General features: G+C 43.1%; 1 protein-coding gene across 1 annotated transcript in view; it reads left to right on the plus strand.

Annotated features, from left to right (window-relative positions):
- Positions 1-16279, plus strand: part of EZR (ezrin) — a 37040-nt gene that overhangs the window by 18208 nt on the left and 2553 nt on the right. The window contains exons 2-11 of the mRNA XM_068151076.1: positions 365-448; positions 5060-5155; positions 5848-6122; positions 7108-7191; positions 7824-7970; positions 11002-11098; positions 13765-13928; positions 14522-14652; positions 15334-15494; positions 15811-15903. Coding sequence (XP_068007177.1) covers positions 365-448; positions 5060-5155; positions 5848-6122; positions 7108-7191; positions 7824-7970; positions 11002-11098; positions 13765-13928; positions 14522-14652; positions 15334-15494; positions 15811-15903 — 1332 coding nt within the window. The remainder of the gene's footprint in view (positions 1-364; positions 449-5059; positions 5156-5847; positions 6123-7107; positions 7192-7823; positions 7971-11001; positions 11099-13764; positions 13929-14521; positions 14653-15333; positions 15495-15810; positions 15904-16279) is intronic.

The raw sequence follows: 16279 nt of genomic DNA on the forward strand, positions 1-16279 counted from the left end.
CCTTTCGTAATCCAAGGGATGGCCTGCAGGCAGCCATGTGGTGCGCTCAGAAATCTTATTCCAAGGGGGTTTTGGCCTGGAAATGGCCAACTCTAAGGCGTTCACTTGTTTAACCAGCAGTTCAGTGCAATCCTGTGTTCAGTAGGAAAACCTGCAGTGCGAGCTGGATAAGACAGCAAAGTCAGTGCCACAGTTAATTTGCTGGTGTGATAACACAAATCTAGTTGGGGTTTCCGTGTGTATATTATAGAGGTTATGGCAGTGCATCAAAGCATGGAGACTGTGTTGTACACAAAGTACTGTGTTAACTCTGAGAAATTGCTTTCAATACAGCTTAAACAATGCATTTTGTTTTCCTCCTCAGATCAATGTTCGAGTTGTTACTATGGATGCAGAGCTGGAGTTTGCCATCCAGCCAAATACTACAGGCAAACAGCTGTTTGACCAGGTCAGTGAAAGATTGTTATGGGCTCTTGTTTAAGCTTGGAGTACATTTCAGACTATAGTGTTTTCTTAAGACTGGATTCCAAACCTACCTTTCTTTTTTCTTTCCACCTTCTAATCAAAAGGCCCTGGTCTGTTCTAAGATGTCTAAATTCATCACAGTAAAAGGTAAAAAACAAAAAGGCAAAAATCCTTGCAGGTATGTTATGTTCCAGTGAAACCTGTTGACTTAGCAGTGTTGAGTGATGAAGTGTCATAATGAATCTAAAATATATAGACAGCATGGGTAGGTAGCACATTAAAATGAACCTCTTGCTTTGAACTACAGCTTACCTCGTATTTCTTAAGTTCTAAAGTTAAAATGAAGTCTTCAGACGGCTGACAAAGGCCTAGGGACAGCTAGGTTCATGCAGAAGCTGGGTTGGAGGTAGCTGCTTGATGCAGGTGTTTGAGTTTGCCAAGCTACTAGAAAAAAGTGTGATCTCTATGCAGCAACTATAGGAGCCTGACTTACAAGAGGTCCTGGGCAGCAAGATGGAGCAGAGGCTTGTCCAGCTTGCCTAGGGGGCTTCCCAGGGAAGTGGAATATATGAGTTGGCAAGACTCCCCTCCCTGCTACTGCATTAACAGTATGCAGGTCTGTTTGGAGATGAACCTACAAAGGTCAGATAAAGACAACTAAAATAAACAAAGAGCACTCTGTAAAACTTTTATTACTGTTTTCTTAAGTAGCTTCCTCTTATAAAACCAAAGCAAGGCTTAGTTTAACTTATTGTTCTGGAGTTTAGAAGCAGACAAACAAAAAGCCTAAGAATTGATCTTCAGTTAAACATATTAAGATGTTTACAAAGTGTTACAGCAGTTCCTTTGCACTTCTCCCCTTGTCCTCTGCTAGTCTTGATAGCAAAGGGTGGTTGACCTTTAACTGAAGTGGGCAGAGCTGGCTAAACAGTGTCCATTTCTTCCAAGTTCCTGTTGGTACCATTTGTCATTTCAGTGAGCTAGAACTTTGCTGGGCCAGCAGCTGTGCAGAGAAGTTCTTTGGGGGGAAAAAATTAAACAAAACCCTACCCCACAAAAGCCCAAACCCCCACACAAACCAAAACCACTTTGATTGGGTTATTGGGAGGTGTGAAAGGAGGAAGCCAAATTGTAATCACTGAAAAACTTTACAAAATAGAGCACCACAAATTGTGTTTAGTGTTAAATGTATCTTAAATTCCTTTTGCTTTGTTACTGATGTGGGATAAACATCAAGTATTCATTGACAGAGAATTTGTTGAAGTGATATGAAACCTGCATTTTCATGGAACCAGCATTTGGTGTTTGACCTTCCATTCACTGCTGATCACCCTTGCCTCAGGATAACTTCCTCCTTCAGCCCCTTTCACGTTATCCTAAACCAGAGAACTCAAATGCATCTCTGAGAGCACAAGAGCCCAGGCAACTAAAGCCAGGTTTTTGAAAGTAATGCCTTAGATCAGACAGTCTAAGTACATCTGTGTTCCTTATTACAAGGATTCAATAAGAACTTCTTTCTCCCCCATACATTCGCTACTCTTTACATCTGTTAAGAGCCAAGGTCACTTCTCTGCTTTCTTGACCTCCATCTGAGATGCATAAAATCCTGAGAACATGGAAAAAGATAGGATGGTTCAGATCCAAGATACTTCTAGCTTGTTGTGTAGGTAGTTCTGGATTTCTGAAGGCTGCTTGTTGCAGCAGTTCTCGAAGTATTGGAGTAGACTATCACCTCATGAAGATTTGATCACATCCTGTGGCTTGGATTTAAAACCTGTGATTGGAAATTCTTCCCTGTAGTTCATACCTTCTTGGGCTGCACTTCTGCGTATCAAGAGAAGACTACAGTAGAAGTGTGCAGCACAAAAATCAGGAAAGGCAAAGGCTATTTATTTGTAACTGTTCTGGCATCCTCTCTTCACTTCTGCTATGCAAGCCTTTTACTAAGCCCTTATCTCAGATGGAGTTTACACTCAGACAAAGCTTATGGAGGCAGCAGGTTTTCACAGGTATGGGGAGTGGCCAGGCTTGAACTGCAGAACCACTGTGGGCCTAAAAGGGTGTTGAAGAAGCAAGGTATTTTTTAAAACCACCAGATGTTTTCTTTGCTGGCTGTCAGCTAGCAGAACTGCTCTGGCAGTGCCCTTGTGCTTTGCTAGCATGAGTGTGTCTTCCACATAAGGAGGATGGTAGTTCCCTTCTATACAAAGGGGAGAATAGTGCAAACCTGGGAATACAGGGTTCAGCTCCACTCAAGCCAGACCTGTGCAGTTTGTGCCACAATGGTCTGAAGCATCCTGAGAACCAAACCAGTGGCCTCTGCAGTGGGCAGGAGTACCTCCCAGGCAGTCATGTGCCATCCTGGACACAAGGCAAAGAAATTCAGTGAGTGTCACTGGCAGTTTCTGGGAGTGAATATATTTCTGGGTGGAAGGAGCAGATTTAAGATTTGCTGCTTCATGCTTTTGATGGAGAGGAGTTTTCTCCCATCTTGAATATAATGCCTTGGTTCTTAGTTCCTCCTTGTTTTGCTGTGGAGGGAACTTACAAACCCTATCCCAGAATACAGGCTAAAACATGAATGTCTTTGTTCTTTGCTTTGGAACTCAAGTGGTTAAATTGTGAAGTATAGCTTAATACTTTCTCATTCCTTGCCTTTAGGTTTTGAGAAGAACTTGAGGGGGTCACAACTTTTGCAAGATTTATAGGAAAGTGGACTACTTCTTTTCTGAGAGACATTCAGAGATTGTGCCCTGATAAGGGCTTCATTTATGCAACTCTTTATTTTAACAAAGTTGCAAAACTTTTTGATGCAACAGGAAGTGGCAGGTTCCACATACCCAGGCTTTTCTGCTAGACTAAGTAAAGCTCAGTTCTGACCTTTCTAAAAATATGTCTAGCTCTCAGAAAGCTTGATTGTACTGCAGCAAAACAAACCACCATGGGGGTGGAGTGAAAAGGAATTTTGGTCAAGGCTAAAATATTTTCAGACTGTAGCTCTTAAAAAAAATTAAGACTTGTGGGTTTTTTTGGGGGTTATTATTGTTAACAAAACCTGTAGTGAGCTCTAACTAGTTACTTACGACCCTGGTAAAGTAGAACATACAAACCATAGCCTACTGAATACAACCCAGAGTGTCTAGCTATGAAGCTATCCCATTTCTTCAACTAGTAGGCACCAACTTCTTTATCCTTAAACTGTATTTGCTCAACGTTTTTTATGCTGTGCAAGCTCCTTGGTCTGTAAACTTTATGGATTGCCTGTTACTCAACAATGCCACACAAACACTAATTCTCAGAGGGCTAAACAGAATGGTGCACATTTTATTTTTGTTTCCAGTCTCCCTTACCAACCCCAGGAAACTCTGGCTTCCAGGTACAGGCTGCTGGCTTCTAGCTCACCAGAAAGGGAAAAAAATTAAGGAAAACTCTAGCAAAAACTAATTAAATATCCTAAAAGCATGTCTCTCTCAAGTCTGATCTCTAGCCAGAGTGTTTTCAGTAATACTGTAAATGAGGAGGATGAAACAGATCCTTGTTGAGATATTAGGCTTGTTGTAGCTCATGTAACAGCACCCTGCCAGGCCTGTCATGCTTTCATAACTTAAAAGTAGATTAAAAAAGCTACTTCCTGCCTTCCACTCAGATCAGCTCCCCATGGTGATGCCTACATCGCTTTTTGAGGAGCTACTCTGCAAATAATACCACAGAAGTTTTCCAGATACATATGTAGTAGATCTTTTGGCTCTGCCTAGAGCTCGGCTTTACAGGTAGATGAGTCACATCAAATTACTGGGCTAGAAGAACAAGCAGTCAAGAGGAGGAGGAGGAGGTTCTGCACTTGTTAGGCCATCTTCTCCACTGAGGAGAAGGAAGATGTCCACTAGCTCTTCTTGCTAGTAAGTGTGCCATCCAGTCACTGGGTGGTGTTTTTGAATCTTTTGTCTGGTTAGTGTTAACAGTGTATCAGATTAAATCTGTCCTAACCTTGGGCCCTCAGTATGTTTTGTCCTTCAAAACCAGCCTTTGTGTGAGTCTAAAAAAGGAATACCCCTGACAAGGAATACTTGCAGCTTGTTTTACTCCTCAAAACTGCCCACGGAGCTTCCTGCAGCAGCTCTTGTGAAGCATCCCTACAGCCAAATAGTCTTGGGTGACTGACAGACAAGATCACTTGAGCTATTAGCACTGCTAGCCAGTTGTGGTTAGTACTGACACCACTGCAGAGCATCTCATCATGAGCTATTGTGAGACACGTAACTAGTCTACCTCGCCAAATACAGTTTGAAGAAGGGACAGTAGATAGGAGAAAGCAGAAGCCCCACCAGTCTGCAGGTGTTGGCCCATCAATTACCCTGCCTGTGTCTCCATGTTTCCTCAGAACAGTCTTCTAGGAACAGGATGGGTCAAGGAGCTTAGCCTATGCCGTTGCTGTCATCTACTGTGTCAGTAGTATATCTTTGTCTATAAAGTGAAATTAAGAGGTGCCAGATGAATAGGTTTAGGCTGTTGCCTGCCCCTGCAGCTGAATGTAGGACTTGAGTTGCCTACACTAACTTTTTAATCTCTTTTCTTTTTGACCTTTCTGTGGCAGGTGGTTAAAACCATAGGTTTGAGAGAGGTGTGGTACTTTGGTCTTCAGTATGTGGACAACAAAGGATTCCAGACTTGGCTGAAGCTTGATAAAAAGGTAAGAGACTTTGGGCTAATTGCTGAACAAAGGTTAAAGCTTATATGATTCCTGATGTGTTATTGGCTGCAACTATTCTGAGAACTGTTTGAGGTGTGGCATGGTGGAAGTTTGCCCTTTCTCTCTATAGGAGTTGTAGAAAGTTTTATAGCTTTAGTCAGATGTACTTCATTGGGCAGAAGCAGCTGTTCTTGCTGTGACTGGAGGAATATCTTGGCTAATGATGGTGTTAGTCTCTGCTTGTGCAGGATCAGTTGTTGCACTGATCATCCAGCTGATGCTTCTATTGTGCTCTTGTTTGTGGACTTGTAGTTCTTATGAGGCTATAAACAGTTTTTCTTGGTGGGGCAGTCAGTGATGTACCTCTTTGACAGAGAACAGCTTCCTGACATTAAATGCTTACAATGCTAGATGGGTTTGCCATCTGATACAGCATGGTAAATCATTCTCCAGTGACCAAGGTTTGCTATGCAAACAGCATTTTCCTGGCTTAGCTGGAAAACACAGCACATCTGCCCTGTGTTCTCATACCAGTGAGCAGCCAGAATGAAGGAATTCCAATCATGAGTTGCCAGTATTTGCCTCTTGAGGCAAACACCCCAGATCCTTCCCTTTTTCTTTTTGTCTGCATAAAACCAATTTATTCTATTGTTTGCAACCCTGCTTACTTGTGATACCACCTCTGTCTTCAGGTTTCTGCTCAGGAAATCAGAAAGGAGAATCCCCTCCAGTTCAAGTTCCGTGCCAAGTTCTTCCCAGAGGATGTGTCTGAAGAGCTGATCCAGGACATTACGCAGAAGCTCTTCTTCCTGCAGGTGAAGGAAGGAATCCTCAGTGATGAGATCTACTGTCCTCCTGAAACAGCAGTACTTCTTGGCTCCTATGCTGTGCAAGCTAAGTTTGGAGACTACAACAAAGATGTGCACAAGCCTGGATACCTCAATTCAGAGCGTCTCATCCCCCAAAGGTGAAGAGCTGGTTGATGCAGTCTCCCTGCACACCCCATTTTTTGGTTTACTTCGTTTTGGTTTTCTGGTCTATTTTAAAACTCAAGAATTTGCATTCTAGTTAAACAGAAAGGGCTTCACTGAAGGCATGATTTAAATGCATTTTTCTATAGAATTGTGTGCACTTGAGTTGTGTCTGTTTTTTATTTCTATCTGTCATTTAAACTATGGTTTTTGTGCTCCCTTTTTGGGTTGATTAGGGAGAGGAAGTACACTTACAAATGCAGCTTTTCTTTCCTAAGCTTTGCTGGTTTAGGTAACTGGCATGCTGTAACTAGCAATATGAATGGCTTCTCCTTAAAAAGGAAATAGCAACGTTCAGTCAAGAATGTGTCATGCCTGGAGAAGGTTGAGTCGTGTGTCCTTAATAGTAGTGTAGTATCATAGTGTCAGTCAGAGTTGGAAGGCACCACAAGGATCATCTAATTCCAACCCCCCTGCCATGGGCAAGGACACCCCACACTAGATCAGCCTGGCCAGAGTCTCATCCAGCCTGGTCTTAAACACCTCCAGGGATGGGGCCTCAACCACCTCCCTGGACAACCCATTCCAGGGTTTCACCACTCTTCATGATGAAGAACTTCCTCCTCACATCCAGCGTGAATCTCCCCACCTCCAGCTTCATTCCATTCCCCCTAGTCCTATCACTACCTGAGATCCTGAGAAGTCCCTCCCCAGCCTTCCTGTAGGCCCCCTTAATATGAATATCCTAATATCTTAATATCCTAATATGAAGTCCTAAAATCTTGTATGGAAGCAATGACTTGAGGCTACATAGTCCATTCCCACAGAGGACATCCCTGGGCTAAGTAAGATAATCCTCTTGGTTTCAGTAAGGCCTCATGGGACTGATTTTTCAGTAAGACTCTAGCAAAAATCAGCATCAATGGATACTGTAGAACATAAAGTCTAATACTGCTAATACCTCTTTCTGCCCTTGTGTAGGGTGATGGACCAGCATAAACTCTCCAGAGAGCAGTGGGAAGAACGGATCCAGGTGTGGCATGCTGAACACAGTGGCATGCTCAAGTAAGTGTTTTGTATTGCTCTGTAGCCCATTCACTTTGCTGGTTGATTACCTTAAGCTTCTAGTTCTACAACACACACTTTAGAAACTGACCCCAAGAACCACCTATGTGGGGGAACTCCTAGTGTGTTTTCTAGTCCAGCATTAAATCATATGGTAAAACTCAGTGGGATATTTGCACTGGTCATGAGTGTCTTGGATGGCTTCCTGAAGATCCTGGACCTAGGCACAATGTATCAGTGATGACTCTGACTGGGGAAAAAAGTAGTGGTGTATCTGTAACCCTTGTGCTAATTGAGGCATTTGCATTGGCAGATGGGAAAAGTTCAGATACTGTACCTTTCCCACTGACTGCACATTGAGAGAAGGATGAATGTTGGGAGGGATGAGTGTTACTACTTTTCTGTCTGGAAATACTAGGGCCTGATCAATGGGCGTGCTCTTGGGGGTGTGTGTTCATAGGTGTGATACCATAATTTCTAAAGTGAATTCAAAATGATGAGTGTTCAACTCCAACTCCTGTGTTTGTGTGGGTTTAGGAAAAGCTATGTGTTTCTTTTGAGGGCTTTATGCTTTCCAGAATAGCCAGACAAATGCGCGGCTGAAATCTTGCTGTCCTTCATGTCTCAACCAGAGAGAATGCCATGCTGGAATACCTGAAGATTGCTCAAGACCTGGAGATGTATGGAATCAACTATTTTGAAATCAAGAATAAGAAGGGAACTGACCTCTGGCTGGGGGTTGATGCCTTGGGGCTCAACATCTATGAAAAGGATGATAAGTAAGGCTTTTGTGTTTTTACCTCTGATCTAATGTGAGGGCTGGTCTGGGAGCCAAGAGACATTTCTCATTTACAGAATCAGGGCAAAGTTTCAAACTTGCTTGTGTTCCAATTTTGGATCAGTAGGTGAAGCTGTGATAGAAAATGAGCTTTGACATCCATTTATGCTTTCATGACTTGTCTGACCTGCTAATGCTACTTTATAAAAAGAGGAGCCAGTGCCATCTGGTAAATCTGGCACAGCCGTAGAGCTGAACCCTGAACTAAGGGGTTTACCAAGCTTTTGCTTGAGTCAGGTTGCCAGGTACACCAGCAGTGAACTCAGTACAAGACAGACCTCAATAACTAAAATATCTGCAGTGTGTGGGCATCTAAGACCCTTCCTATAGTGAGGTTATGATAGGTGTGTGTACAACCACGTCGCTCTGAAAGAGGCAGATTATGGGGTGGACACTAAACCAAAGCTGGATGACACGCCAGAACCCAGGGAGGAGTTAAGCTATATAGTTACTGTGAATGAAGGATAAAACAAGGTATTGCTGAGGTGTGCATCATTTTAATCAGCCCTTCTGGTGAAGACAAAGCCATTACATATATTAATTTTATATATATACATAAAATTGGATAGTAGTTGGGAAATGATAGCCTACATCTATAAATAAACATAAAAGGGAGGTGAGAACAGCCATATCTAAGCCTGCTAGTCTCCTGTAATACTTCACAACTGAAGGAGAGTTAAAAGAGATGTTTTTTAGAGGAAAGGTTGCTGTTTAGATTGCTTCCCTGCACCCTTCTCCACCTGAGATTTAATTTGTTCTTCATTTTAGTCTCCAGAAAGCTTTTAATGCACCCCAAATCTTAATTGAAACTCTCTGGAACTTCTGTTAAGACGGCAAAGTGAAGTGCAGCCTTTTCTGCAATGCTAATATGTGCTGTCACCCAGAAAACAAGGAGTGTCACTTGAAAGAGAAGTAGTTTCGCTCATGTAATACTTGGGTCCTGAATGACAAGTCTTGCTATGTAACCATGGCCACACAAACAGGTTTTTCGAGCTGCAGAGGCAGAGTGCAGCCATTGACTGTAAAGAGCTATCAAGAGCGTTTGCAAAACAAATACAGGTGCTGGAATAAACTGCATGTTTCTGCTGTAACTCTTGCTACTATATAATTAAGTCTTTTAAGCAGATATGGGGACTAGAAAAATAGTCCTGTGTGCCTAACCCGTGGTTTGTATGTGCAACATTTGGGGACTGGGGTAAAGGTTAACAGGCAGAGATTTAGTTGCTGAAGTTCAGCCTGAGGAAAATGCGCTGGGTTCCCTTGTGCTATAGGGAGTTCGTGCTATAGGTGTGTGAGGCTCTGTACTGCAGATCAGTGTCCCACTTCCAGGTATTATCAAGGTTGGGTTTTGGTTTTTTTTTCCATTTTGTTATAGAGGAGATTCTGCAATAGAAGTGAATTATTTCAGTTGTCCATCAAACTGTAGTACCGAGGTTGAAGCACTTAAGCTAATACGACGGAGGTGGGAGTAATTAGTTAATCTTAGTCTAATCAAGTAATTTTCTTCACAGTTCTTACTTAATGTTAACACACGCACAGAGTTGCATAATCTTCCAGTTCAGTTAAAGGTTAAGGGATGGTAAGTTCTGAAGGATGTCTCTTTTTTTCATGATGTCTGATTTTAAACCAAGCAGGTTTGTGTGGGGTTTGTCTTATGCTTGGGCCCAGTAAGATCATGCCGTGTAGTAGTTTTCCATCTGTGACAGTCACATTCCTCAAAAATTGCCATCTGTTTTCCTTAATGAATGAGCTTCATAGAAAGAATTCTTAGTTTGAGCAGTTCACCATGATGATAGAAGTTTCTCTAGTAAACACTAAATACTTGTCTTCAACCACTCACAGGAAATAATTGCTAGCACTTCAGTGTGCATCAGACATACTGGAGGAGGTAAATAGTAACAAGATGATGTCTTGTTAGTAGTATCATTTATGTAAGGTACAATTCTTAATTGTTAACTGCTGTCTCTAGGGGAATATACCCTCCCTTAATAAAAGAATAATAATGTGGTATTAAACATAGAAATTGAACTATCTGGTCGGGGGGGAATAAAAAGTATTGGTTACAGTCAAATATGGAAGCCCGTGTAATACTAGAACTTGCTGCAGAGCTGGGCAGGTGTGTAAGGGTGAAATGCTGGAATGACTCAGGAGCGTTTGATCTCATAAATAACTTGAAGCTTTTTGTATGCAGGAATATGAGAAATTAGTGAGGCTTAAAGAAGTAATCTTAAACAAACCAGCAGATGTGAACTCCTAATGAGTGAGGAAGAGCTGGGAGTCTGAATCTTGCCCTTTGCTTCGTAGGGGTGTTTTTCATCAGGGGAACACCATGGGGTGCAGCTCATTGCACAACCAACATGTTAAAGTTCTGCTTGGTGGCTAGTAGGATGAGCTGAAGGAGCAGTTTGCATGGATGGAAAGGGCTCTTTGTTACTAGTCTTGCCTGTAATCTAGGGGGGAAACAAAAGACAAACCTGCTTTTACCAATTGTATTTCTGCCTGCCCAGCACTTGAGAACTGAAGGCAGCATGAAGATAACTGTGCTAGCTGTAACACAATGGAGTAGATCTCTTTGTGGGTGCTGGAAGGTGTGGGGAGTGGTTGAGTCATGTTGTTTTGTGTTCCATGATGTACAAGAATCCTCTGGGAAGCACAGCACGCATACCTGAAGTCTGCCCACCACAGATTTTTAGGCCCTGATTTTAAAGAAACTAGCTCGAAGCAGGTGATGCTTGGAAGAGCTGAGTGTTCAGCTTCAGCAGAGTCCATCCCTATTGCATAGCCAGCAGTCAGTAGGTAGTGGCTGACCAAAATGAGAAGACTGTAAGGGAGACTTCTTTTCCTACCTCCCTGCTAGGTTCAGCTACTGTTGTGGGGAGAGCTGTGTGAAGTGTTGCACTCCACCGAGCCTGTTGTGGGGTGGGGGGAAGGAGTTCATTGCAGCATCTCATAAAAATTTCTCTTCTTTGCAGACTGACTCCAAAGATTGGGTTCCCCTGGAGCGAAATCAGGAACATCTCTTTTAATGACAAGAAGTTTGTTATAAAGCCTATTGATAAGAAAGCACCAGTAAGTATACCTCAAATAGATTCCTAATTAATACTGGTTCATCTCTAAAGTGGTCTTTGGAGAGGGGAAAAAGCTGCAGGTGTTTAGGATGCAAAATGAGCATTAGTTTTTTAGGGTGTATTTAAAGCTATCAGGTTTTCTGTGTGGTGGAATCTCACATGGAGAAAGACAAGGGTTTTACAACTGCGGAGTCCTTTTTTTGGTAGCAAACTAGACAGCTTCATGATGAAACGTGAGACTCTTCACTAGTTCTGTGAGTCCTCTGTGTGGCCATGGGACCCATCTGTTTCAGGGCATGGAAACTGGTGTGTAAATGGCTTCTTGTTGTTGTTTATGCTTAAAAAGCCCACACAAAAGTCATGGAAATGCTGCTGCAAAACCACATGGGTATATAACGGCTTTCCATTTTAATGCTCACTTCTACGCTAGCAAAGGACCATGGCGCTCATTGACCTTGAGTATTGCACTCCTCAATGGTAGGGATGTGACTTCTGTGGAGAATTGAGATGTAACTGTCTGAATTATTTTAGTGAAGAATTAGCAACTTGCTTTGACCTGTTGTGAACCTGAAGTGGAATAACTGGTATAGGTGGATCTCATCCTGTCAGTCTTGTGAAACTGTTGGAATAGTTGAGAAAGGCCACCTCGTATTCTCTGCCCCCACCCCAGTACTTGGCCTTGGTGGGTAAGGACAGCCCTGAGACATAACAAGCAGTTTGGCTTTGGCAAAGGATGACAGCTTATCAGTCTTTAACAGAAGATCCTCCCAGTAATTTGGGGGACACTAATGCACACTGTCATGCAGGGCTTTCTTTCAACCTGAGCTTTGCAGGGAGAGGAGCTTTTTTCTGCCACGCTGCTGGGGAAAGTCAACAAAACTTCACAGAGGTAGAAAGCTGGTTTGTCAGGCATGCTTCTCTCAATGGGAGACCCTCTTGCATGTGTTCTACATGTTCCATTTAATCTCATGTTTATGGGTTACAGCTTTGTATCTACTCCCCAACAGCAAATCTGACAGAGTCTGAAATGGGAGACCTGCAAGAGGCTGATACAGCAAAGAGTTAGCACTGAAATCCACAGTTACGTTTCCTTCCTTCATCAGTTCTCCTCTCCCTGGGCAGGGTTATGTTTAAAACTGTGCCTGAAAGAACAACTTACCTGGATGCTAATTCTGAGCATTCAGGGAATTGTGTGGGTCTTTTTGCAAGCCTGTGACTCTTTCTCAAAAGGCAAGTATCATAACTACAGCATCATAACTCAGTCCACCAAAGATGTGGGTCGGAATCTCCCTCTTTATTTTGGAGGATTCTACATGTCAGTGTTTAAATGGACACTAATGTGATGAGTGGAGTCTTGTGGCACCTTGCCCAGAATAAGCTTTTTAATTCTTAGGCCTGCCTGGCCACATATGCTCAGTATCTCCAGCACATTGTCTTCAAAAATACCCACCTGCAGTGACCCAGTTGTGCAAGACCAGGGGAAGCTGGGAATGAGGAACAAAAGGGAATCTTATTTTCTGATGTGACTCTTTTGTCCTTTGGTTATGGCCTTACATGACAAAGGCAACCACCATCCATGCCATCGGTATTTATTTTCATGCAAGTGAAGCTTGCCTCAGGATAGGCTCTGTACATCACAATGCATACAAACAGTTTGGTTTTAAAATTGCTTCAGAAGTAGTAGGTCGAGTGAATAGCCCAGTGGTGCAGCGTGCGGTGGCACACCTGCGCAGCTCAGAGTGGCTCTGGCAGGGTTTAGTGCAGGAGCAAAACACAGCATGCTGCCTGCCTCTTTGCAGTCAGTGGGTGAATTAGGAAAATGCATTGAAGAAAAAGTCTTTGTTGGCATGTCTGTGGTCATATTAATAGTATTTGGAGAGTTCTTCACTGCTTCTAGTGTGACCTCTGGTTTTCCCAGAGGTGCTTATGATCTCAGGCAATTAAAAACCATGATCACTGCTGCCATGCAAAATTACACAGCCCCTTCTCAGTTTCACCTCTTGCTCACAGTGAGACATGGGCACTGGTTTATGGTGGCTATGTGCCAGATTGCCCGTACAGTGAACTGCTCCTACCACTGTTCACATAGTACAGAAAGGCACAGAGGGGCAGAGTTTTGTGGTCTAAGTGGACTCAGAAAAATCTGAGGAAGAATTTTGAAAAACAAGGTATTTTTAAGAGATAAGAAGTGTGGCTGTTTGGGTTTTTGGTTTGGTTTTTTTTCTGAACCAGAATATCTTGTATTTTGTTACTTCCTGCAGCCCAATAGCCAAAAGAACCCCTATGTTTGGGTGGTTCCTTTGACATTCTTGCAACAGCCTAAGTCAGCTTAAGTAGGCAATGTCATGGAGAGGAAGTACATTGGCAGGTATTTCTTCTCTTTCTCTGAAAAAACAGATGGTGTTTTGATTGAAATAGGTCAAGCTCTAATATTCTGCAATGCATTTTTAGTTTCACACTCCTATCTTGTAGTCCCAAATATATGCTAGCTTAAAAACTACTTACTACTGGAAGCCCCCAGTAAAAACTAATTATGCACTACTGGAAGTCTGAGTTACTTGCCAACACAGAATCTGTGGTATCTCCAAGCAGGTTGATCTGCCTGCACATAGCTGGGAGAAGAGGAAGCTTGCTTAGAAAACTGATTGTGTGGTATCTCTCTTCTAGGACTTTGTGTTTTATGCCCCTCGTCTGCGAATTAACAAGAGAATCCTGCAGCTCTGCATGGGCAACCATGAACTGTATATGCGGCGCAGGAAGCCTGACACCATTGAGGTACAACAGATGAAGGCCCAGGCTCGGGAGGAGAAGCACCAGAAACAGCTGGAAAGGTGAGCTTGAATACAGGCAGTGGGAATGGGCTGGCAGGGATAAGCAACACCAAGCTGTCAGGGTTCAGCGGGCAGCTGTAACTGCAGAGCAGTAACAGGGGTTTTGCTTAGGTGAGGCCGTGATCTGTCCTGTATCCATAAGGCATATGCTTGGCCCTAGAGCTCTGGCTTAGAGCTCAGGATATCCTGCAGTGGGACTAAAGGCCTTACTCTTCTTGCTCAGACCTGTGGCTATGTAGTCTGCTGTCCCATTTGCGGTCTTGAGACTTGCAAGAAAATGTGCAAGTGGTGCACGCCTGCAGTGCGGTTCTCCTGACTCCAGAGTGTTAGGATCTGATTTGTGTGGGACCATGGGATGGTTGGGAGTAAAGGGGAAAAAACCTTCACTTGGGAGCATGTGTGCTTTTGTGAAATGGGTTTTCTGAAACTGAGCAGAAATTCTGAAGTGATGGAGGAACAGGCTCTATCCATTTCTGTCCTTTGTTGTGGTCACTTTACATTGAGCTGCCTGGAGATATGCCCAACCAACTTGCTTGCCTAGCTGTAGCTTAGGTCTGAAAGTGAAATTCAAGCATAAAATCTGTTTCTAACAGGCAACAACTAGAAAATGAAAAGAAGAAAAGGGAGACAATTGAGAGGGAGAAGGAACAAATGTTGAGGGAGAAGGAGGAACTGCTGGTGAGGCTACAAGAGTACGAGGTGAAGACTCAGAGAGCAGAGAAAGGTAAAGTACTTGTGTTGACTGACCTGACCATCTATGTTGTGCTCCGTAAAAGGGTTCTGTGCATTGCTGCTTACGCCCAGCCTAAATCTGGTGACACTGGGATCACTTGGCAAAGCCCACTAACATCTGTCTCTATGGATAAATACATGTACACACTGCTGAGATCACTCAGAGCATCAAAAAGGTATAAAATCTGGTGATTGTATTTGGGAGCTGAAGGACACAAACTGTTTCCCCCTGTTGCCACGAGGCATAGCCTTTTCCAGCAGTGAGCAAGAGTTCAGCTCCCAAGCACTTTTAACAGAAGTAGTACTTGGGGAACAAGTACTTTTCCATTTCACTTTCCATTGAAATGGAAACTTCTGTTTCAGTGCACAGAGGAGCAGAGAGGAGACAGCAACATCTGTCCCTTGCAGTAACCTGTAAATCGTGTCAGTGTTACTGACTTCAGTGCAGATATCTTGTAGAAGATTTAATTATAACGTGCAGCTGACTGCTTCTGAATTCAGTTACTTGATGCATTATGCAAATAATTACCTTGAGGAGTGCAGTGAAGGGATGTTGGAAGCTGGAATGAAGTGCTTGTCATGACTTCTGCAGTTACTTAAGAGACTCTCTTTCTGTAGCCCTTTACCTTTGACTGTATTTGTGGACTAACCACATTGATCCATCTTTTTCTAGAGCTCTCGGATCAGATCCAAAGAGCCATTCAGCTGGAGGAGGAAAGGAGACGAGCCCAGGAGGAAGCAGAACGCTTGGAAGCTGATCGTTTGGCTGTTCTGCAGGCCAAGGAAGAGCTGGAGAGGCAAACTAAGGACCAGATAAAGAGCCAGGAGCAGCTGGTAAGTCAGTCATTTTTCGGATAAGATACAAAGGTATGTTACTGTGCCCTTTGAGTTCTCTGGGGAAAAACAAAGTGCACTGTAGGACTAGACTATGTGATAGCTTCATTGTGGCATTCAGTCTGTCAAGAGAAATCTACTTTTTTGGGTCAATTTTCTATTCAGTCTTTATTCCACTAGAGTGTAGCACTTGGGTCTTTTCTGAGTCAGTAGTGCTGCTTTGGTGTTCGGTGTGTTTGTTGTTTTTTGTTATTGGTTGGTTTTTGTTTGGTTGTTTTCTAAGAGTTGTCATAATTCCTGCTTCATTACTCAACAGGCTACAGAGCTTGCAGAGTATACAGCCAAGATTGCACTTCTTGAAGAGGCAAGGAGGCGTAAAGAGAGTGAGGTTGAAGAATGGCAAATCAGAGTAAGTATCTGCTTTAGAGTTGCTCTAAAATTCTACACTTGAGCAGAGCAGAATGCAGTGCTTAGCCGGGTATGACTTTTAAACACATGCAAACACCTGTACATCTGCGGAGAAGTGTGGTGTGGAGATGATGTGCCATATGCCTGCAAAACACCTTTCTTCCACAAGCTTTCAGTCAAAATTCAAAATAGAAGCCTGTATAAAACCTAAAAATGTGATCATCCTCTTGGAGCCCTGGAAGGGGAAGGAGCACATGTGAGTGATGCATTGTAATCCATGTTGTGATATCTAAAACATTACACAAATCAAGAGAAGATGCTGCGAATGCAGCTGCGTTGCTGGCAACGGTCTTAAGGACAGTGCGCTGTTGCCAGTG

Source organism: Melanerpes formicivorus, unplaced genomic scaffold, assembly GCF_026170545.1.
Source record: "Melanerpes formicivorus ecotype bairdi unplaced genomic scaffold, bMelFor1.0.p_v2 SCAF_2, whole genome shotgun sequence".
In the NCBI taxonomy this organism is placed as follows: domain Eukaryota; kingdom Metazoa; phylum Chordata; class Aves; order Piciformes; family Picidae; genus Melanerpes; species Melanerpes formicivorus.